General features: G+C 35.8%; 4 protein-coding genes across 14 annotated transcripts; all 4 read left to right on the top strand.

Moving 5' to 3' along the window:
• Window positions 1-983: 983 nt before the first annotated feature.
• On the top strand, window positions 984-3894 carry LOC147542956 (HIPL1 protein-like). Its single transcript, XM_086634401.1, has 7 exons — window positions 984-1093; window positions 1191-1351; window positions 1500-2279; window positions 2370-2583; window positions 2699-2877; window positions 3106-3350; window positions 3453-3894. The coding sequence occupies exons 1-7, from the start codon at window positions 1012-1014 to the stop codon at window positions 3847-3849; spliced, it is 2058 nt and encodes a 685-aa protein (XP_086490527.1). The 5' UTR covers window positions 984-1011; the 3' UTR covers window positions 3850-3894.
• A 627-nt stretch (window positions 3895-4521) lies between these two features.
• Window positions 4522-9919, top strand: LOC147542955 (HIPL1 protein-like). 6 transcript variants are annotated; one of them, XM_086633989.1, is made up of 8 exons: window positions 4522-4839; window positions 5203-5280; window positions 7122-7282; window positions 7431-8210; window positions 8298-8511; window positions 8626-8804; window positions 9033-9277; window positions 9377-9919. In XM_086633989.1, the coding sequence occupies exons 3-8, from the start codon at window positions 7229-7231 to the stop codon at window positions 9774-9776; spliced, it is 1872 nt and encodes a 623-aa protein (XP_086490115.1). In that variant the 5' UTR covers window positions 4522-4839; window positions 5203-5280; window positions 7122-7228; the 3' UTR covers window positions 9777-9919. The 6 variants fall into 6 exon arrangements, with proteins under 6 accessions (XP_086490115.1, XP_086490114.1, XP_086490110.1 ...); XM_086633988.1 differs by having other exon boundaries at window positions 4572-4839; window positions 5203-5333; XM_086633984.1 differs by lacking the exon at window positions 4522-4839 and having other exon boundaries at window positions 5082-5280.
• Window positions 9920-11171: 1252 nt separating this feature from the next.
• LOC147542954 (Tetratricopeptide repeat (TPR)-like superfamily protein) lies at window positions 11172-13915 on the top strand. Of its 2 annotated transcripts, none has more exons than XR_015223320.1 (2): window positions 11172-13401; window positions 13824-13893. XR_015223320.1 is itself a non-coding variant. In XM_086633991.1 (2 exons), exon 1 carries the CDS (start codon window positions 11313-11315, stop codon window positions 13347-13349), a length of 2037 nt encoding a protein of 678 aa, XP_086490117.1. In that variant the 5' UTR covers window positions 11172-11312; the 3' UTR covers window positions 13350-13384; window positions 13824-13915. The 2 variants fall into 2 exon arrangements, 1 of the variants encoding a protein (XP_086490117.1); XM_086633991.1 differs by having other exon boundaries at window positions 11172-13384; window positions 13824-13915.
• Window positions 13827-21635, top strand: LOC147542953 (F-box/LRR-repeat protein At3g58900-like). Of its 5 annotated transcripts, XM_086633996.1 has the most exons (8): window positions 13827-13945; window positions 18005-18162; window positions 18356-18500; window positions 18849-18926; window positions 19415-20403; window positions 20724-20888; window positions 20992-21045; window positions 21155-21635. In XM_086633996.1, the coding sequence occupies exons 5-8, from the start codon at window positions 19546-19548 to the stop codon at window positions 21413-21415; spliced, it is 1338 nt and encodes a 445-aa protein (XP_086490122.1). In that variant the 5' UTR covers window positions 13827-13945; window positions 18005-18162; window positions 18356-18500; window positions 18849-18926; window positions 19415-19545; the 3' UTR covers window positions 21416-21635. The 5 variants fall into 5 exon arrangements, with proteins under 5 accessions (XP_086490122.1, XP_086490118.1, XP_086490120.1 ...); XM_086633994.1 differs by lacking the exon at window positions 13827-13945 and adding an exon at window positions 16478-17678 and having other exon boundaries at window positions 17723-18926; XM_086633993.1 differs by lacking the exon at window positions 13827-13945 and adding an exon at window positions 17165-17700 and having other exon boundaries at window positions 17745-18926.
• Window positions 21636-22284: the final 649 nt, after the last annotated feature.

Genomic DNA, 22284 nt, shown 5'->3' with positions numbered 1-22284 from the left:
AAAGAAATCTTTGTAATCTTGTTTTTCATTTATAATGAAAAATCATCGCGCTACTATTTGCCGTGGAGTGGGTCTCACCAACCGAACCACATTAATCTCTTGTGTTCTGTGTGATTGTTAACTTTTGTTGTTGCGTTCTTGGTTTGCTTGTTCTTCATCATAACAAATATTGTAGTACAAAAATCCCGAGTTCAAATTATAGAATAATCAAGTTCTGAGTACCACAGGGGTATCACCGACTCCAAAGAACACACACACACACACACACACACACACACACACACACACACACATATATATACATATATATACATATATATATTATATTCTTAACAGGTACTAAATTCTGATTCAGTCCTGTTCTCGAGTAAACAGATACCCATTGACACCCCTAACTGTTACATAAAGGCGTGGATGCACGTATAATGACGCCTCTATTTTGTAGGATATGTTTATTATTCTTGATTTTTATTGATTGTTGTCCTTTCATCATGTCTTGAAATACGTATCGTCCTTGAAGTTGTAGCTACAATGTTGCATTCGTACTTAACTACTTACCAATAACTACAAGTCTCCACCTCCAAGTTCCACATTTTAGTACTTTCTTTATTATGTTTTGAGGGTTTAATTAAGAATCAAAATTTGATTCAATTGGAGCTCCTCTGCCCAATCTTCTAGGGACTTTATATAGTTTAAAATAAGTTACGTGAAACAGAAGTTTCCTTACACTTGCATGGGTATCTGTAGAAAACTCAAAACAAAATGAAGGTGCATGGATTTGTGTATATTAGTCAGAGAGAGAAGGAGAGGGAGAGAGAGAGAGAATATGAAATTATTTGCTATGGAAGTGGATGGTTTTAGATTTGAGTACCCAGAATCAAGAGGTTCTGAACTTTGAGTATTAAAATTGAGTCTCTTTACTTTGTTATAACAACACTGAAAAGTAGCAATTTGTACTCTACTTTTCTTCTTAAACTCTTCCATAGAATAGACAGAGAGAGATTGGAAGATATGCAACTTACCATCATTACTGTTCTCCTGTTTTCTTACTTGCTACAACCCTCTTCTGCTCACCCTTTGTGTACTGATTCAAGTGTGTCTCTCTATCTCTTCTATTTTGGTGTTCTTGAGCTTTCTTTGCAATTCTTTTGTTGAAATCTAAAATGGGTTATCTTGTTTTTGTTTTGCAGGAGCACCCTTTACTCCAGACTCTCCTCTAGTATTTTGTCCAAACAATGGAAATCATGTGTGTTGTGATTCCAACCAGGACTTGGAGTTGCAGAAATCATTTCAGTCTATGAACATCACTGATCTTGCTTGTGCTTCTCTCTTGAAATCTGTACTTTGTGCGGTAAATCTTACTTACCCAAGTTAGCTTAAAGTTCATATCTTCATCTTCTTGTTTCCTTCTTGTCTTCTTGGCTTATGAAGATGTATTGTTTGTATATATTCCTAATGGAAACTAAAATTTCTTAATTCAAGCTTTTGATGATATGCAGAAATGTGATCAGTTCTCAGCCTATTTGTTTAAAACTGAATCGGGTAGTCGAACAGTTCCAGTTCTGTGCACCGTCTCAGCGAATTCGAGCATACCCACAGGTTCGACAAGAAACTTTTGTTCAAGGATCTGGGACACATGCCACAGTGTATTGATATCGAATTCCCCATTTGACATTTCATTACAAAGTAAAGCTAAAATTTCAGTTAATTCTACTACTTCCAAACTGACAGATCTTTGGGAGTCAAAAACTGATTTCTGTGAAGCCTTTGGTGGGTCTTTCGACAATGGATTAATATGTTTCGATGGAAAATCCGTTTCATTGAGTAATAGTAAAGCTCTAAAACCCTCAAAGGGATTATGCCTTGAGAAAATCGACAATGGATCTTTCATTGATATGGAGCCTCATCCTGATAAATCCAACCGTGTTTTCTTGGCGAATCAAGAAGGTAAGATATGGTTAGCAACTGTTCCCGAACAAGGATCCGGAGGAACTTTAGTGCTTGATAAATCGAATCCATTTTTAGATATAACTAATATAGTTCATCTTGATACCAGTCTTGGACTAATGAGTATTGCTCTTCATCCAAAATTCGCTCGAAATGGTCGGTTTTTTGTTTCTTATATTTGTGATAGGAATCAAGGACCTGGGTGTTCTGGAAGATGTTCATGTAACACAGATGTTAATTGTGATCCTTCGAAGCTTCATCCTAGTAATGGAGACCTTCCATGTCGGTATCATACTGTTATTTCAGAGTTTACCACATCAAATCCGTCGTTGGTACACATCGTTTCGATTCTCATAACTATCTAAAATTTTTTGTTCCTCCGAGCTCCTTCGATAAACTTAAATGTTGGTTTGTTTTGTTAGGGAGCAAGAGCTAATCCGTTGGAAGTGAGACGGATATTCACAATGGGCCTTTCGTCTTCGGATCCTCATGGAGGGCAGATTCTTTTCGGGCCTGATGGGTTTTTTTACTTCATGATGGGAGATAATGAAGGTAGAGCTGATCCATACAATTTTTCCCAAAATAAGAAATCCCTGCTTGGTAAAATTATGAGGTTTGACATAGATAACTTACCAAGTGAGTACATTTTATCGAAATTTTTCTATTAACATTGAAAGCTTTTAGCAAGTGAACCGTCTTATCATGTATATTCACATATTATGTTATCATTACCTTGTCACTATGTTTTCAGGTGCAAGAGAAATAAACAACCTTGAACTTTGGGGAAACTATTCTATTCCAAGGGATAATCCTCATTCTGATGACAAAGAGTTATTGCCTGAAATATGGGCTATGGGCCTTCACAATCCATGGCGTTGTAGTTTCGATTCAGAAAGACCGTCTTATTTTCTCTGTGGAGATTGTGGCCAGGTTCAAAGACTACTTTCGTTCTCATTACTTTTTTAAACCGTAATGTTTTATCGATGATATTCTATTTAAATGTGTTTCATTTTAAGAACTATAACATGACATAGGTTTGGTAACCGATACTCGCCCTAGGCCTCATCCGTTATGCTTAATGGGCCTATACCCAAGCCCGAACAAACCCCCTTTGTTTGTTAACCATATCTGATGCTTATATCAAGTAGAACATTGTAGGATCACTATGAAGAAGTGGATATAATCACAAAGGGTGGAAACTATGGATGGAAATTTTACGAGGGCCGCGATACCACTCCTTACACCCAAGATCTTCCTCGACGAGACAAATCTATCGGCTCCATGAACCTCATCTCCCCTGTAATGGGATATGACCACTCCGATGTAAAGACAAATGATGGATCTGCATCCATAACAGGTGGTTATTTTTATCGATCCAATACTGATCCATGCATGTACGGCAAGTGAGTTCATTTCTTTTTTTAAGCTTAATATTGGCAGGATCATATGAACAATTTCCATCTTTATCATACGTCAACTGAGTTTGAATATGAATGGAAATTCAGGTACTTGCATACAGATTTATATGGTGGATTTATGTGGGAAGGCACCGAGTGGCCCGAAAACAGTGGGAACTTCACAAGTTCTAAGCTTCATTTTACTTGTTCCCATGACTCTCCAATACAATGTAGCCCACCTTATGGAAGTCCTTACACTTTGGGTTATGTTTTCTCGATGGGAATTGATAATCAGAAAGATGTTTTTATTTTAACAAATAAGGCTTTGCTTAGAGTTGTTCGTTCTAGTCGTTGCAATTTCGCCTGCTCCAAGGAAAAGGATATGGGCCTTCCGGCTAGTAAAAACGCAAGACGTGTTAATTACCCATCAGCCCAGAGCGGATCAAGAAATTCACAAAGGAACGTCTTATTAATAATCTTTTTTCTCTTGTTTATTCACCTGTAATTTCCAAAATATGTTCTTGAAAAAGTATACATATTATGTGACAAACTCTTACATCTTTTATCTTGTTTATTCACCTTATTATATATATATGTGTGTGTGTATGTATATATATATTAATAGGAATTAAATTCTGATTCAGTCCTGTTCTCCAGTAAACAGATATCCATTGACACCCCTAAGGCCCTAATCGTTGCATTAAGGCGTGGATACAAGTATAATGAAGCCTCCATTTTGTAGGATATGTTTAGTATTCTTGATTTTTATGGGTTCTTGTTCTTTCATTATGTCTTAAAATACTCTTTTTTTTTTTATTTGAGGGATGTCTTAAAGTTCTTAAATCCTTGAAGTTGTAGCTCCAAGGTTGCATCCCTACTTTTTTTTGTTGAAATAAAAAGCACTCGCTAAAAGTGCTGTTAGCCCCAGGCCTCTGTAGGCACCCGGTACGGACTGGGTGCCTAGTAGGGATGCACCTGCCCAGCCCCACCTTTTTTTTGAGTTCTTTAATTTTTGGTCCCTTAGTTTGTGACCAGCTTCCTCTTTAGCCCCTTATTTTTCGTAAATTCAAACATGACTTCCTCTTTAATCTTTATAAAATCGTCAGTTAACTGTTGAATATTTTCATTCCTCAATTACCCTTTCAATAAAACTTAATCATTTCTTCTTCTTTTCTCTAAATTTCGTATTTCTTCCTTATTTCTTCTCCTTTCTAAATTCCTTTTTTTGTTTCTTCTCTCTGAAATTATTCATCTTCTTTCTTTCTCATCGCCTTCTCTTATTCTTTCTCTAAATTTATCATTCAAGAAAAAGAAATAAGGATCAAGATTAAAAAAGTGTTTTAAAAAACACAGTCTAGGTTTCTAATGGAGTTCAATTCTGCTCCAGATGTTTAATTCTTGTTGGATCCCGAAGCCAGTGGAGTCTTTTAATTCCGGGCTACACTCATCAAGGTGTCTACTTGAAGTTACAAGAAGGATGTTATTTGGTCTATTAGTGAATTTAACAATTACTTCAAGTTTCTAATTTATTATTCTTTTCCTCTTGTTTTTCTTTTTTGAATTCAACCAGGATCTACGTTAGTCGTTACGAGGCATTGATACATCATGGAGATGGAATAAGCACGATAACTGCCTAATATAAACTAAGAATGAAAGAGGCCTAAAAGCCCAATAACAAAGAGGCTTAAAGCCCGACAAATTATTACATTATTTACAGCCTAAATTACATGGGATAAATTTTGATAGCAAACTGCTTCCACTTGATCTCACGACTTGACGGACTTAAGGGGTGTCCAACCATTGCACATTTGCACCCACGGCTGGTGGACTTCTTTTCCTCTCTGAAACACATATTGAGACCCTCTCTCTCTCTCAATTAATGGAGTGCAAAACCCCTATTTTTTCGCCACCCATGTGGGATTCGTCAAAGAAGAAGGTAAAAAGACAAAAAATTTCTTGTCTTTTTGGATCTATCTAGCTTGGGTACCTGTAAGTTTGTAACATTTCTTCCTTAATCTCTTCATTTCTCTACAACTTTCAAACCTAAACACCTTGAAATTAGCTATTAGAATGAATTTCTTTGTTATGTTATGTTTTGATTTGGTTACTTATATATAAATGAATTACTTTGTTAGATGGGTTAGGTTTTATTTCAATTGAGACCTAGAATTGATAATTATTGATTATTTTGGTTTACAATTGAGGGTTGATTTGCTTATGAAACAAGGGTACTTGGAAATTTTTTCTAAAAAAGTTGAAATTTATTTATATGTTAGAATTTCTTTGTTGGGTTTGAGTTGAATTAGTTTGGATTCAATCAATTGAATTGAAGATAACATAAGTAGCCCGAGAAGGTCTGGGATCTCTAATTTGAGTTTATTTTGGGTTTTTAAGCCCATCAATAAATGAAGAAAGCATAAGAATTGGTGGGTTAACTTCTGTTTTGGCTTTTGATTTTAACTGAGGAAGACGAGAGGGATAATTCTCAAAAAACCCATCTTGTGTTACAATTTGATCCACTTTTGATAATAATGGTCATACACACCAAACTGTTATAGTCGACGAAGCAAGTATCTTTGGAAAGAGGAATAAGAAGAAATTTAGAGAGAAGAAGAAATAAGGAAGAAAGAAGAAAATTAGAGATAATAAGAAGAAGCAATTAATTTTTATGGAAAGGGTAATTGAGGAGACAAAATATTGAACATTTAGCGTTAAATGATAGTTTTATACGAAGGGGGTCATTTTTTAATTTATGAAAAACAGGGGGCCTAAAAAGAGGATGGTCAGAAATTAGGGGGGCTAAAAAGGAAATAACTCTTTTTTTTTTCTCTCTTTTCTTTCTTCTTATTCATCTATTCTCTTTCTTGGAATCATAATCAACACTTTTTCATGAAAAAAATCTTGTTTCCAATACCACCATCATCCATCAACAATGAGTTAGAGAGATAAAGAACTTTGTTTTAGAGAGAGAAAGAGAGTAACACCATTATGTGAAGAACTTTGATTTCAAACCAACCTTGATCTATGATAAGGTGTTAGAGAGAGAAAGAATCTGGATCCAAAACCACCATTAAAAATACTCCCGAGAACCCTAATCACGAACTAGGTTCGGATTCGGCCAGTCCGAACCTATTTCCTGATTTTCGGATGGGTCAATCCGTGTACAAAAATTTCAGCGGGTGCCAACAGATGTTTGTGGCCAAAAGAGATTGACCTTGGTCTATCTCCACCACCGGGGGCTAACAACATTTTTAACGGGTGCTTTTAGCCGCTCCTTAAAATAAGTTGAGTGAAGCAAAAGTTTCCCTATACTTGCATGGGTATCTGTAGAAAACTCAAAACAAAATGAAGGACCATGGATTTGTGGGAGAGAGAGTATGAAATTATTTGCTATGGAAGTAAATAGTTTTAGATTTGAGTACCCAGAATCAAGATGTTGTGAACTTTGAGTATTAAAATTGGGTCTCTTTACTTTGTTATAACAACACTGAAAAGTAGTAATTTTTACTCTACTTTTCTTCTTAAACTCTTCCATAGAATAGACAGAGAGAGATATGGAAGATATGAAACTTACCATTATTATTGTTCTCCTGTTTTCTTACTTGTTACAACCATCTTCTGCTTACCCTTTGTGTACTGATTCAAGTGGGTCTTTCTCTCTCTCTCTCTCTCTCTCTCTCTCTCTCTCTCTCTCTCTCTTCTATTTTGGTGTTCTTGAGCTCTCTTTGCAATTCTTTTGTTGAAATCTATAATGTGTTACTTGTTTTTGTTTTGCAGGAGCACCCTTTACTCCAGACTCTCCCCTAGTATTTTGTCCAAACAATGGAAATCATGTGTGTTGTGATTCCAACCAGGACTTGGAGTTGCAGAAATCATTTCAGGCTATGAACATCACTGATCTTGCTTGTGCTTCTCTCTTGAAATCTATACTTTGCGCGGTAAATCTTACTTATCCAAGTTAGCTCAAAGTTAATATCTTCATCTTCTTGTTTCCTTCTTGCCTTCTTGGCTTATGAAGATGTACTGTTTATATATATTCCTAATGGAAACTAAAATCTCTTAATTCAAGCTTTTGATGATATGCAGAAATGTGATCAGTTCTCAGCGGAGTTGTTTAAAACTGAATTGGGTATTCGAACGGTTCCGGTTCTGTGCACCGTCTCAGCGAATTCGAGCATACCCACAGGTTCGACAATAAACTTTTGTTCAAGGATCTGGGACACATGCCAAAGTGTATTGATATCGAATTCCCCATTTGACATTTCATTACAAAGTAAAGCTAAAATTTCAGTTAATTCTACTACTTCCAAACTGACTGATCTTTGGGAGTCAAAAACTGGTTTCTGTGAAGCCTTTGGTGGGTCTTTCGACAATGGATTAGTGTGTTTCGATGGAAATGCCGCTTCATTGAGTAATAGCAAAGCTCTAAAACCCCCAAATGGATTATGCCTTGAGAAAATCGACAATGGATCTTTCATTGATATGGAGCCTCATCCTGATAAATCCAACCGTGTTTTCTTGGCGAATCAAGAAGGTAAGATATGGTTAGCAACTGTTCCGGAACAAGGATCTGGAGGAACTTTAGTGCTTGATGAATCGGATCCATTTTTAGATATAACTGATATAGTTCATCTTGATACCAGTCTTGGATTAATGAGTATTGCTTTTCATCCAAAATTCGCTCGAAATGGTCGGTTTTTTGTTTCTTATATTTGTGATAGGAATCAATGGTCTGGATGTTCTGGAAGATGTTCATGTAACACAGATGTTAATTGTGATCCTTCGAAGCTTCGTCCTAGTGATGGAGTTATTCCATGTCGGTATCATACTGTTATTTCAGAGTTTTCCACATCAAATCCGTCGTTGGTACTCATCTTTTCGATTCTCATAACTATCTGAATTTTTTTTTTCCAAGCTCCTTCGATAAACTTGAATGTTGGTTTGTTTTGTTAGGGAGCAAGAGCTAATCCGTTGGAAGTGAGACGGATATTCACGATGGGCCTTTCGAATTCGGGTCCTCATGGAGGGCAGATTCTCTTCGGGCCAGACGGGTTTTTGTACTTCATGATGGGAGATAATGAAGATAGAGCCGATCCATACAATTTTTCCCAAAATAAGAAATCCTTGCTTGGTAAAATTATGAGGTTTGACATAGATAACTTACCAAGTGAGTATATTTTACCGAAATCTTTTCTATTAACATCCAAAGTGTTTAGCAAGTTAACCATCTTATCATGCATATTCACATATTATGTTAATTACCTTGTCTTTATGTTTTCAGGTGCAAGAGAAATAAACAACCTTGAACTTTGGGGAAACTATTCTCTTCCAAGGGATAATCCTCATTCTGATGACAAAGAGTTATTGCCCGAAATATGGGCCATGGGCTTTCAAAATCCATGGCGTTGTAGTTTCGATTCAGAAAGACCGTCTTACTTTCTCTGTGGAGATTGTGGCCAGGTTCAAAGACTACTTTCGTTCTCATTATTTTCTAAAACCGTAATGTTTTATCGATGGTATTCTTATTAAATGTGTTTCATTTCAAGAACTATAACATGACATAGGTTTGGTAACCGATACTCGCCCTAGGCCTCATCCGTTACGCTTAACGGGCCTATACCCAAGCCCGAACAGACCCCCTTTGTTTGTTACCTATATCTGATGCTTATATCAAGTAGAAAATTGTAGGATCACTATGAAGAAGTGGATATAATCACAAAGGGTGGAAACTATGGATGGAAATTTTACGAGGGCCCCGATATCACTCCTTACACCCAAGATCTTCCTCGAGGAGACAAATCTATCGCCTCCATGAACCTCATCTCCCCTGTAATGGGATATGACCACTCCAATGTAAATACAAATGAAGGATCTGCATCCATAACAGGTGGTTATTTTTATCGATCTGATACTGATCCATGCATGTATGGCAAGTAAGTTCATCTCCTTTTTCAATCTTAATATTACAGGATTATATTAACAAATTTTATGTTTATCGACACGTCTGAGTTTGTTTATGAATGGAATTTCAGGTACTTGTATACAGATTTATATGGTGGATTTATATGGGAAGGCACCGAGTGGCCCGAAAACAGTGGGAATTTCACAAGTTCTAAGCTTCGTTTTACTTGTTCTCACGACTCTCCAATACAATGTAGCCCGCCTGATGGAAGTCCTTACACATTGGGTTATGTTTTCTCGATGGGAATCGATAATCAGAAAGATGTTTTTATTTTAACAAATAAGGCTTTGCTTAGAGTTGTTCGTTCTAGTCGTTGCAATTTCGCCTGCTCCAAGGAAAATGGTACGGGCTTTCCGGCTAGTAAAAATGCTAGACGTGTTAATTACCCGTCAACCCAAAGCAGATCGAGATATCCACGAAATAACGCCGTACTATTCTTGTCTTTCGTTTTGTTGTTTATCCACCTGTAATTTCCAAAATATGTTCTTTAAAGTATACATATTATGTAAGGAACTCTTATAATTTTTTATCAAGTAAAACGATCAAAGTGGTCATGATATTGTCACTATATTCACTATCTATCCATTATGATTCTATTACTTTGGAAGAAAAATAAGCTTTTCTCTTGTAGTATTTATAAGTGATGTTTGTTTTATATTGTCAAGATATGGCTTGTTAGCGTCTGACTTATCTAAATCGGTCCGAGCCTCATCTATTTTGGTCTTTTTTCAGTGGTAAAATGTAGTTATTTAACATTAGATAATGCCGTTCTAATTTTGCGTCATACTTAGATGGACAAAAAAAATCAATTCGAGACAATAATTCAGACAAATCAAATAAAGAAGTGAATGTTTTACCATCAAATCGAGTCAATCATTGAGACAAGTCAAATCTGAAGTTTTAAAAAAATTAAATACCACCTTGTTATATCTTTTCTTTTGAGCAAAATCATTAAAGATGATACTTAGAGAGTAAATGTGAAATTAAAAACATTCTCATAGAAATCAAAGAAACATACTATTTCTTTGTGTTCTTCTTAAGCAAGTCCATCACCACTTTACTCATCTTCACTCAAAGATCAATTTCTTTGTTTGTAGTTAAAAACATTCTCATGAAATCAAATAAACCCACTCTAACTTTGTTTCTTCTAAAGCAATTTCTTCCACACTTTACTCATCTTCACTCAAAGATCAATTTCTTTTGCTCATAACTTTTTCTTAGCTTAATTACTTCCCAATAAAATTTAACATACCTGCCTAGAGTATGGCTTTAGTCTTTTTAGAGAAATCGATATAATGATTTAGACTTAACAAAATTCATTCTTACAAAATCGATAAGCTAATCCTGAAATTTAAAAATATCAGTTTAAGTCAGATCGGAAAACTGGTTTCGTTGAGGTTGATTCTTCTACCTTGTTTGTTAAGCTCCAAAGAATAAATATTGTTTATGCCTTTTTTTTCTATAAAATTGGTTCCACTTCTATTTGTTTGATCGAACCTTATCAAAAGGGTTCCCGAAGTAGATGATTGTGGTGGATGATGATGATGGCAAGAGGTCATCAGGAGAGAGGAATAGAAAGATACTAGAGGGAGAGGTTGATCAACCAAACATCGCTATAATCTCTCTCTCTCTCTCTCTCTCCTTCCTCTGCCTCTCTTTCCTATCCTATCTTCTCTAAGAAAAAAAGGGTAAAACTGGAAAAAGAAAATAATAATTAAAACTTAATTAATGGAAGTGTCAAATTGGGAATCAAAATTGAAGTTCATCAAAATATGAGGGTCAAAATAGTAAGTAAAGACAAATTGAGTCCCAAATAGGAATCAAACCTACAAAAATCAGATCCAATCCAACTTATAACCGTTGATCTTCTGAGATGATAGTTTTGGCGGGCCGCTCTTCGTTCCCTCGTAAAATTGATCGTTCAGAGTTTATCCTTAAACCCCTAACTTCTCCCTCCTAAAACCCAATTTTAGATTTTTAAAAGCCAAAACCATAGACCCTAATCCATGACGATGAACTCTTCTTCATTCTATTCAACTCTCCAAGTTCAAAACCCTAATTTCCTGTTCATCATCCCAAAAACTAATTCCCAAACCCTAATTTCTTCCAATGGAAAAATGTTCAGATGCTTTTGTTCCCCTCTTTTAACTATCTCAGCTTCTTCTTCTTCTTCTTCTTCTTCTAATTATGAGACCAAACATGTATGGAGGAGATCAAATCAAAATAATCATCATCGTCGTTCTCAGGGAAGACAACAATATTTGGATCATAGTGTTGATATGGATGACCTAATTTCCACCATTAATGAAACCTCAACTCAAGAAGAACTTTATGCCCTAATGTCACCATATAAAGGTAGACAATTTTCATTACGTTTTATGGTTTCTTTACTTTCTCGTGAATCAGATTGGCAAAGATCATTAGCTTTATTTGATTGGATGATTGAACAAGCTTCATATTCACCTTCTGTTTTCGCTTATAATGTCGTAATTCGTAATGTTCTTCGTGCTAAACAATGGGAACTTGCATCTGGATTAGTCGATGAAATGCGTAAAAGAGCTATTTCTCCTGATAGGTTTACTTATTCAACTCTTATTACTCATTTTGGTAAAGAGGGTCTTTTTGATTCTGCTTTATCTTGGCTTCAACAAATGGAACAAGATCGAGTTTCGGGTGATCTTGTTTTGTATAGTAACTTAATTGAGTTATCAAGAAAACTTCGTGATTATTCGAAAGCTATTTCTTTATTCGCTAGATTAAAACGTGCTGGTATCGTTCCTGACCTTGTTGCTTACAATTCTATGATTAATGTTTTTGGTAAGGCTAAGCTTTTCCGAGAAGCTCGACAACTTTTTCATGAGATGAGGTCTAATGGGGTTGCTCCTGATACTGTAAGTTATTCTACTCTTCTTAGTAAATTTGTTGAAGATAAACGATTTGTTGAAGCGTTGTCTATTTTCTCTGAAATGAAAGAAGTTCAATGTCCACTTGATCTTACTACATGTAATATTATGATTGATGTATATGGTCAATTGGATATGGCTAAAGAAGCGGATCGTTTGTTTTGGAGTATGCGGAAAATGGCAATTGAGCCAAATGTTGTTAGTTATAATACTCTCTTGAGGGTTTATGGTGAGGCGGAATTGTTTGGGGAAGCCATTCATCTATTTAGGTTAATGCAGAGGAAGGATATTGAGCAAAATGTAGTTACTTATAACACAATGATCAAAATTTATGGAAAATCTTTAGAGCATGAAAAAGCTACTAATCTTGTTCAAGAGATGCAAAATAGAGGGATTGAGCCAAATGCTGTTACTTACTCTACGATTATCTCAATATGGGGAAAGGCAGGGAAATTGGATAGAGCAGCAACCCTATTTCAAAAACTGAGGAGTTCAGGTGTCGAGATCGATCAAGTCCTTTACCAAACGATGATTGTAGCTTATGAAAAAGCAGGTTTGGTTGCCCATGCCAAACGTCTCCTTCATGAGCTTAAACGCCCGGATAACATCCCTAGAGAGACCGCCATTACTATTCTGGCAGGTGCCGGGCGAGTTGAAGAGGCTACTTGGGTTTTTCGCCAGGCTTTTGATGCTGGGGAAGTCAAAGATATTTCTGTTTTTGGATGTTTGATTGATCTTCTCTCTAGAAATAAGAAGCATGTAAATGTTATCGAAGTATTTGAGAAGATGAGAGGAGCTGGGTATTTTCCTGATTCTAATGTTATAGCACTAGTATTGAATGCTTATGGGAAATTGAGAGAGTTCGAGAAAGCGGAGGCTATCTATAAGGAGATGCAGGATGAGGGTTGTGTTTTTCCCGATGAAGTACACTTTCAAATGCTTAGTCTCTATGGTTGGAGAGGGGATTTTAAAGCTGTCGAGTTACTTTTTGAGAGACTAAACTCTGATCCCAACATTGATAAGAAAGAACTGCATCTTGTCACTGCTAGTATTTATGAAAGAGGGAACCGATTAGATGATGCCTCACAGATAATCAGGCAGATGAATGAAAGAGGAAACCTACATTCATCTTCTTCATAAAAACCAATCTCGAGGATTGATTTCAAGATCACCTTGTAAATTGAATCTTTTGGTATCAACTGTTCTGTAAATGTTGTATCGTTATCCTTTTCAAAAGAAAAAAATTGTTGTATTTCTCCTAACTTGTTTCAGCTATGGAGAACTCGAGAAGTTTGATTCCTGCCATGAATGCTCCAAATGAACTCATTCACTCTCTTACCGTACTTCAGTTCATGTGTTTATCTTATAATGTTTGGTAGATCTAGACAACACATTAACATAAAATAAGTTCATCATCCATACTTTCAATACTTTACGCCATTCTTGGGTCGTTTGTCAAACAAGAAAAGCATGCTAGATCTTTTGTATAGTTCAGCTTGGTTACATTCTCTTGTATACCACGTCTGGTACATGTTCGATAGACACTTTTGGTATCTTCTATCTAGGTCACGTAGATCTACATTTCTAAACTATGCTACTTTCCGCCATTCGCAGGTTTGACAACCCACCCCACAGTGGCGTGCGATATTATCCCCCGCTTAGTCGCCACCATGTACCTGGATTTTTCTCCTGGAAGTGAGCCCAACTGCAGCTCAAAAGGCGCCGCACACTCCAAGGTACATGCCTCTGACACAACTTAGTTTTAAGTGCTACAAAGGATGAGACTTATTAGAAGCTACAAACTCTGCAACCTTTCGAGCCATATATTTTCCACTAGTATCTGGTTCCATTATCATCAACTTCTCAACAACAAAAATGAACAAACTTAAAGAACCCATTTGAAGTTCGAATCAAACCATTCGAGTGTCAACTTCGGAATTTAGGATCTATGGGATTCAAAGGCAATTTCTTTCTCAGTAAACTGAATGCAAGAAAAGAGATTCTAGTATCAAGGGTCCTCTGTTCCAGATATCAAGTTCTCTGGTTTGTTTTAGGGTTTGAACTTGGTCACCCATATATGGACAGAAGGATTTCTTACGTGGACGAAATCTTAAAGAGAAACCTTAGAGCATCTCCAATGCAACACTCAATCTTAGAAACTCCGAGTGCCACTTAGGATTTTTAGAGTTTTTTCTTAAAAATCATCTCCAATGCAACACTCTATTTAGATCTCTAAGATGACGTGTCGAGGGTGAAATAGAGATATCTCAAGAGGACACTCTATTTCTAGAGTGTCCTCTTGAGATATCTCTAAGGCCGCGGTTTTGGGGAATAAAGAAAATTCTCCGGGGAATAAAGATTTTTCTTAAAATTAATCAAATAAGATTGACTTTTATATTTCTTTTTATTGCTAAGGGGCTTCTAATTTTAAGAGTTCAAAATAAAACAAATTTTAGAAGGCTCCTCCATTTCATCACCTCTCTCTACCACCTCATCTTCTCGCCACCTCATCATCTTCTCCGGCGAAAGTCGCCGGCCGGCCAATTTTCCGGCCGGCGACCTTCAAACATAAATTTTTTTTTCTCTCTTCCTCTCTCTCTAACACTCCGGCGAAGGGAGACCTTCGCCGGAGGTCTGGTCTGTCCATGCATGAAAGTGTAAAAAGCACTAATTATCAGTTATGATTGGGTAAAAAACACTAATGATCTGAAATCGTTTATTTTTTAATTTAATTTCTCTCTACCATTTTCAACCATCATAATCTCTTCTAACTCTTTCTCTCTCTAAATTCCAACCATCTAGCAGAAAAGGGGGAACGAGGAACAACCTTTCACAGGTAGTTCGAGAACTTCTCTCTCATCCATCTGAAATTTATTGGCAAAAAATCTTGCCTGCAACACCTATGCCGAAAGTAGTTCGAGAACTTCTGCCACAGACTGGTTTGTTTCAACCCTAAAATCCTTTAAATCTCATTTTTATGTTTTAGAAATTCTATTCCTCAGTAAGTATAAAATACCCTTAGGGATTTTGGTGCGTAACCTAATTGATTGATATGATATGCCTTTTATTCAATTATTGGTTGTGAGCTCAGATCTTGGTCAAGTATTTGAATTTCTAGAGTGAATTCGAAATGCCCATCTCGGATTACCAAAAGTTATGTTCTGGGTAGTTGGATTTGTCTAAGAATTTGGAAAGGATTTGGATCTTTGGTTTCGTGATTGTTGGGAGGTAATCATCTTTTTCTCTTAAACTAGGGTTTCTTGAGAAAGTGGGTTAATATGTTTCGGAGAGAACGTGAAAGGGAGAGTACTGAGTCAAATGGAGGTCCTCCTTGCAACTTCTTCCACTTCATCATCATCATCATCACCATCTTCATCGAAGAAAGTCTGGGATGGGATCGTGAAACTCTTAGCTATCGATTTCGATGGAAATAAACGCGAAATTATCGGACTTTCCATCAAAGCTCTTACTAATAATGGATTGATTGATCCAGCTTCTCACAGGGTGGAAGATATTGATGCTTCTTCAGCTGAATGTGAGGTTAATATCGCTTAAGAATGGCTTAAAAAATTACCAGTTATGAACTTATGATTGGGTAAAAAGAGCACTAATTATCACAGGGTGGAAGATATTGATGCTCTTACTAATTAGTGTTTTTTACCCATCCATAACTGATAATTAGGTCTCCCTTCGCCGGAGTGTTAGAGAGAGAGAGGAAGAGAGGAAAAAAGTTATTATTATTTTTTTTTATGTTAGAAGGTCGCCGGCCGGCGACCTTCGCCGGAGAAGATGATGAGGTGGCGAGAAGATGAAGTGGCAGAGAGAACAGATGAGATGGAGGAGAACTTTCAAAAAAATGTATTCTGTATTCCCCATAAAAATTTATTCCCCGGAGAATTTTAAAATAAATCTGGATTCCCTCGAGAATTTATTCCCCGGAGAATTTTCTTTATTCCCCAAAGCCGCGGCCTATCTCTAATTGTCCACCTCATCAGTATTTGATTTTCAACCAATAGAAATCGAGTCTTCTATATTTTCTAAAATAACTAATTATTTATTTACAAAAATAACCATGACACATAAGTAAATAAGATAAGTTTAGAGTTTTGCATTGGAGACACAAAAAATTTGAGGATCTCTATTGACTCCACCTAGGAGTGAGAATCTCAATTGGAACTTGACACATAGGATGAATAAAGATTTTTTTGAGTTTTGCATTGGAGATGTTCTTAACGACTAAAGAATCTTATGTGGACGAAAAATTAATTGTGTTGAATTCAAGTTTAATACACTTCTGATTTATAACTGACAATCCTTAAGATTATGATATTTCAGAATAAGTCCATCTCTCTATTTCCCTCCATAAACTACTTAATCATTACAACCTACCCATTTTTTATCTTGTTCCTTCTTGAAATTTTATTTTAAAGAAAGAAAGTGTGAAAAGATCTTAGCACAACCTCATCACAAGGCATCCATGGTCGAAGATAACTAAATCAAACAAATCAAAGGCACCCAATGTTGAAGTTTCATCACAAGGAGATAAGTGATTCTTAAACTTCTATGACTCTTCTTCGGTCTTGTAAATTTGCAAATTTTGTAGCTAGTGGCAAGAAATGTTCTAAAAATTTCATGGCAAAAAACATGAAAATGATTAGAAATTTTTGGCAAAAGCTAGAAATCGGCTAGAGATTAAATGCCATAAAAGTTAAAAATTAGTATGTGATTTACTAGGTGAATATTAGGTCTGTAAACGGTAGCTTAGCGGATCGGATATAGGCATATCCGTATCTGAATCCGATAAGCTATCCGATATTCGATAATTATCCGACGGATATTATAAATCAATATCCGAGTCCGATTATTAACGAATATCGGATATATTCCGAAACTTTAACAAAACTTTAAAATTTTTATTTATATTTTCAACCATTCGATCTAAATAATAAATCTCAACCATACATTTTATATATTATTATGAATAAATTTAAATTTTTATCATCATTTTATCCTACTTATCGGATACGGATATTTATCGGATCGAATATTAGTGTATCCGTATCCGATAAGGAATATCCGAATCCGTATTCGATATCCGAAATTTCGGATATTTTTATAAAATTCGAATGCGGATCGGATGTCGAATATTCGGATACCTGTTGACAAGCTTGGTGAATATGTGATATCTTTTATTTTTCATGTAAATGGGTTGTTTAAGCATCTAGGAGTTGGACCTTATGTGATCTGTTTATTTACTTCGTATACAAGTGATAGAATCTTGTCATTCTGTTGGTACTTCTGAAATCAATAACCATTGTTTTCGTCAACAATTGGTTGCCCAAGTGGTCCAATGTGTTGACATAAACTCCAAAAATTCTGGAGGTCCCAGGTTCGATTCCTAGAGGAGGTGGTTTCCATGGTTTGTTGAACTTGGGTTATTAAGGTATACATAATGTTGTTGGGCTTTAGGCCAAGTTTAGTTGGGCTTTAGGCCAAGTTTAGTTGGGCTTTAGGCCAAGTTTAGTTGGGCTATAGGCCCGTTCTTTGTAAGAATTTGAATTCAGCAGTTTCATGCTTATCACATCTTTGATGTATCAATGCCAATGTAATGACTATCGTAGATCGTAGTCAATTTCCAAAAAAAAAAATAACCATAGTTCTCTGTGAATTCAATAATTTACTTCTGCTTTTATTTTTGAACACTTGGTTATAGTATTTGCATTTTTTGGAAAGCCCAAAATATTATTTAAAGAACGAATACAAGTATGCTAATTTATAATCCGTGGTCATCCAAGAAATGCATTGATCATTGAATCGGTGGTCTATGTCTCCAAAACACGAGGCATCTGGAGAATGTTCACTCAACGTTCTCATATATGCTCATTCCTCATAAGCTCCAGCTCGATCCCTCCACCACCAATCGAACCCACGATCCCAGACTCGTACATTTCAGGTATCTATCTCTCTCTCTCTCTCTCTCTCTCTCTTTCTTCACTTTCAGACCTGTAGATGGTTCATTTAGGTTATTGCAGTAAGAATTTTTTGACACTGATATTGACTGCCCGATTAGCCCGATCTTCCTTATGATTTTAATACTAATTAAATTGCATGTTTTCTTAATCTTTTGTCTTAACTTTCATTGAAAGTTGATTTGTATCTCTCTTTGAGGCTACTTATCTCGAACCCAATGAGTAGAGACTAGAGAAATAGAAACATACTATCTTTGAGTTCTAGAGATATCATCAGCAAGTTACCAGATGGTGGGGTCATTCGAAGATTTCATTTTTTTCGGTAAGAGTTGAGACATTATATTCATCATTTTGGTCAGAAGTTCTTTAGAAATAATAATAAGGGGATAAGGTCTCAAAGAAGAAGCCTGGTCCTCATAAAGTTACCAAATGCACCCTAATCTTCTCGTGTTTGAATTATGATTTGGTTACAAGGAAGTATATCACAACTTGGCTATCTTTGTCTAAATATAGTATCTATGTGCAGTTCGTATACCGTATTGATTGTATTAAGTAGTGAAATCATGCCACATGCCATGTTCTTTTTGCCACGTAGGATTGCTAACTAGGGTTTGCCCTCCTTCACTATTAGTTCTATTAACCTAGGTTTCATGTTTCCCATCCTTACAAGATTGTTTCTTTGCGGCGGAGTTCTCAATCAACTCCCTCGCCTTGGATCAGATCCTTTATCACCAGCATTCTGCATCAGGTATCTCTTTTTCTCAGTATGTGTCTATCTAATGCTAACATTATTAATGACTAAGATTATGTTTATAGAGAAAAGATCGTCAGACTTTCACCTTGTGTTAGGATTTCAAAGTACTACTAGGCAATGTTTGTCGAATCATTTTCCTAACACTGGTAAATGAGTTAGACCTTGATTGTAGTTGGAGTTGAATCGTAGGATTCAGATAAGAAATCTTTTGATTTCACAAAGATTTAGTAACAAATGGTATGGTTGTCTTCAAATGGGATTCAGATCATACTCCGAAAGATTAAATTTGATTAGGAAGATTTTTTACATCAATTTTAATTGCGTTATTTACCACTTTCTTGTTTAGGTTGATTAGAAATTCAAGTATATGAACTTTGAACATCTATCTTTGATTCCTTGCATATTTAACTTTTAACTTCTCTTTAACTCTAACAATCAATCTAGGATTACTAACACCTTCTGTATATTTGTTGTTTCAATAGAATTTCCAGTGAAAGCTCCCAATTTGCTATAAAGGCCGAGTGACCAAGGGGCAATTATCACTGTATATATTGGTAAGGGCACAACCAACATAATCTAGTTCCAGTTTTTATAAAATTGCAAAAATCTTCAGATGGACAAGGTTGACAGGCTTAGTGGTTTACACGAAAGTATTCTTCATCGGATATTCTCTTCCATTGACACCAGACTTTCTGTTCAAACCTGTATTTTATCTAAATCATGGAGGAACTTCTGGAAATCCCTACCTTTTCTGAACTTCAGAGGTGATGATACATGTACGCCCTTTAAAAAGTTTATAAGTAAGGTATTGAGTCTCCATGAGTGCCCGAATCTTAAAAGTTTTCGTCTCTGCTGCAACTTTAATATGTATACAAATCGATGGATCCTTGCTGCACTAAAAAGGAATGTTGAAGAGATTTATGTTCATCTCAGTCATGATAATCTGCCTTACTTGCCTGAATGCCTCTTCGTTTCCAATTCGTTGACAATTTTGGAGTTGAAGTTCTTGGACACTGATGATCCATTTTCTATTTTTAAGATGCCTAATGTGATGAATTTACCTCGACTTAGAACCCTAGTTCTTGAGAATTTTTGGCTTCTAGGTGCTGATATGAGCAAGATTATGTCAAGTTGCCCTGTTTTGGAAACATTCAGTTTAATTGGCGGTGATTTCGGTATTGATGATTACTGTATATCTTCTCATAGTCTCAAGCACTTGATTATAGGAAATAGTATCAAATTTCCTACCCCTGTAGATGGACATAATATCAAAATATATGCTCCAAATCTCTTATCCTTTTATTGCCGAGGTACCTTGTCTGCATATTCTCTGGCGAACATCGTTGTATTAGTTAAGGCTGATATTGAAATCAAGCAGTTTGAAGAAGACAACAATGTGGGAAGGATGATGACATTTCAATCAGTTCTTCGTAATTTTGAAACTCTAACACTGTTGTCTTTGTCAGTTGAGGTAAATTTCACTCCTTTTCTCTATAATTTATAGAATTTATCACTCACCACTTGGTATTTGTATCTCAATTTGCATTTCAATATCAAAGTAAAGTATTTGGATACATCTAACAGTCCAATGCTTACATTATATGTTGCTTGAGTAACTCGGTTTTGGGGAGATTATAAAGGAACTACATGTTTGAATCGTTATGATTCTTTTTAGCAACAGTCTAGTAATCCATGCACCTAGTTTTTCGTACTATGTCAATCTTTTATTTTTGGATTTTAAGAATAAACTGTGACTGTTGCTCTTCTATCTTCTTATATTTGGTCATCAAGGTTATCTCATGGTGTCCTAGATCAGTAGGAAGTGAGCCTGTTCAGTTTTGCAATCTCAGACATTTGAAGCTGCAAACATGCCTTTCAAGAAAATATTTTGATTCAGTACCATACTTTTTCAAGACCTTTCCTAAAATAGAATCACTTCATCTAGAAATTGAAAAGGTAACAAGTTTCAAGTCTCTATGTTTATGTTTTTTCTCCTTAAAAAACACACCATGGTATACATTAATATATCATCATCTAATGTTTTTGTGATCATTACCAGGAAGTCAAACCAAGTTGCTCAAAGTCAGAGGTAGAGTGTCCATATCAGGATAAGGTAACCATCGAGCGAATGAGCACTTCATTTTTATTTACGCACTTAACAACATGGGAAGAGAAAGAAAAAGCAGAGCCATTTTAATCAACTGTTTTCTGATTTTCTTCAGGTAAGAGAAGTAGCCAAAGTGATGTCTAAATGCCTTCATTATCACCTCAAGTTTGTTGAGATTCGAAGATTTGAAGGACACCCGAATGAGCTTGTGTTTCTGGAAATTTTGATGAAGAATGCCATAGTCTTGGAGAAGTTGGTGCTTTATGTTTCTGCCAAGGCTCAATCACCTCATTCCAGAACATGCCTGATGGAATGTATTAGTGAACTATTGATTTCGACAAGAACTTCTTCAAGTGTCAAAATCATGCTAGTCTAGAACGTCTGATAGCATTTTTCTTTGCATGAGTTCCAGTAAGTGAAATATTCATCCTGTTTTCAGTATTTAGTGAGTAGTGACTAATTCTTCTGAATATTAAGTTTATATTTTGGGCACTCCTCTTGACTTCTATCTGATATTCTCCATCTTATTCACCTTGTTTTTAATACTGTCTCATTTCCGTGACAATGAATTATGTTTAGATCAAGAATTTGAATTATTTTCTTCGTCTTTGAATTATCAAATATAATGTCTGTTCCCATGCTTAATTTGATGAATGATGATCGATTAACTAAATGGTGAGGAACTTACGCTCTTTAGGCGGGCTGGTTCGCCAGTTTTGTGCTTTTTCAGTCTCTCTTCTTCTTTTTCTTAATATTCTTGAGCAGGTTGTGTAGAAACTTGAAAGCTTCCATTATTCTGAAAGAGTGAAATGCAAGTCTAAGATCTGATAAGGACTGGTTGATGATGTTATTTTATGCGGATTAGGTATAAAATACTGTCTTCATTTGTTGTTATTTCGTGGGTGAAATGTTGTAAAGAGATAAGCATATGTTGTCGAAGAAGAATCCCGTAAGAAGGGATGAGACAACCTTGGACCTGGGATGTCTTAGGTGTTGGTTAGAGCATCTCCAATGCAACCCTCTGAGTCTTAGGGTACCATATAGGATTTTTTAGAATTTCTCTTTAAAATCCATCTCCAATGCAAGCCTCAACAGGAATCTCTAATATTTTAGAGATCTTTAAGGGCCTCTTATTCTTTAAGACTTTTTTACTAGAATTTGAAAGTTGTGTAGTGTTGAAGTTCTCAAAACTTTTATAAGACTCGGGACAAAAATGTTCTGGAACTTAAAAGTTTTGAAATATGA

The sequence above is a fragment of the Eschscholzia californica genome, unplaced genomic scaffold, assembly GCF_041429995.1.
Source record: "Eschscholzia californica isolate CP2 unplaced genomic scaffold, dmEscCali1.0.p SCAF_4, whole genome shotgun sequence".
Classification (NCBI taxonomy): Eukaryota; Viridiplantae; Streptophyta; class Magnoliopsida; order Ranunculales; family Papaveraceae; genus Eschscholzia; species Eschscholzia californica.
This window is presented reverse-complemented; position numbering and strand designations above follow the sequence as displayed.

What these genes read in the sequence shown, in the direction of transcription:
- LOC147542956 (XM_086634401.1), top strand. Translation starts at nt 1,012, where the DNA reads ATGCAACTTACCATCATTACTGTTCTCCTGTTTTCTTACTTGCTACAA. An exon ending in CCCTTTGTGTACTGATTCAA is followed by an intron (nt 1,094 to 1,190) that starts GTGTGTCTCTCT and finishes TTTGTTTTGCAG; the next exon opens with GAGCACCCTTTACTCCAGAC. An exon ending in TGACATAGATAACTTACCAA is followed by an intron (nt 2,584 to 2,698) that starts GTGAGTACATTT and finishes CTATGTTTTCAG; the next exon opens with GTGCAAGAGAAATAAACAAC.
- LOC147542955 (XM_086633983.1), top strand. Translation starts at nt 6,899, where the DNA reads ATGGAAGATATGAAACTTACCATTATTATTGTTCTCCTGTTTTCTTAC. An exon ending in CCCTTTGTGTACTGATTCAA is followed by an intron (nt 6,990 to 7,121) that starts GTGGGTCTTTCT and finishes TTTGTTTTGCAG; the next exon opens with GAGCACCCTTTACTCCAGAC. An exon ending in TGAAATCTATACTTTGCGCG is followed by an intron (nt 7,283 to 7,430) that starts GTAAATCTTACT and finishes GATGATATGCAG; the next exon opens with AAATGTGATCAGTTCTCAGC.
- LOC147542954 (XM_086633991.1), top strand. Translation starts at nt 11,313, where the DNA reads ATGACGATGAACTCTTCTTCATTCTATTCAACTCTCCAAGTTCAAAAC.
- LOC147542953 (XM_086633996.1), top strand. Translation starts at nt 19,546, where the DNA reads ATGGACAAGGTTGACAGGCTTAGTGGTTTACACGAAAGTATTCTTCAT. An exon ending in TTCATCTAGAAATTGAAAAG is followed by an intron (nt 20,889 to 20,991) that starts GTAACAAGTTTC and finishes GATCATTACCAG; the next exon opens with GAAGTCAAACCAAGTTGCTC. An exon ending in AGTGTCCATATCAGGATAAG is followed by an intron (nt 21,046 to 21,154) that starts GTAACCATCGAG and finishes GATTTTCTTCAG; the next exon opens with GTAAGAGAAGTAGCCAAAGT.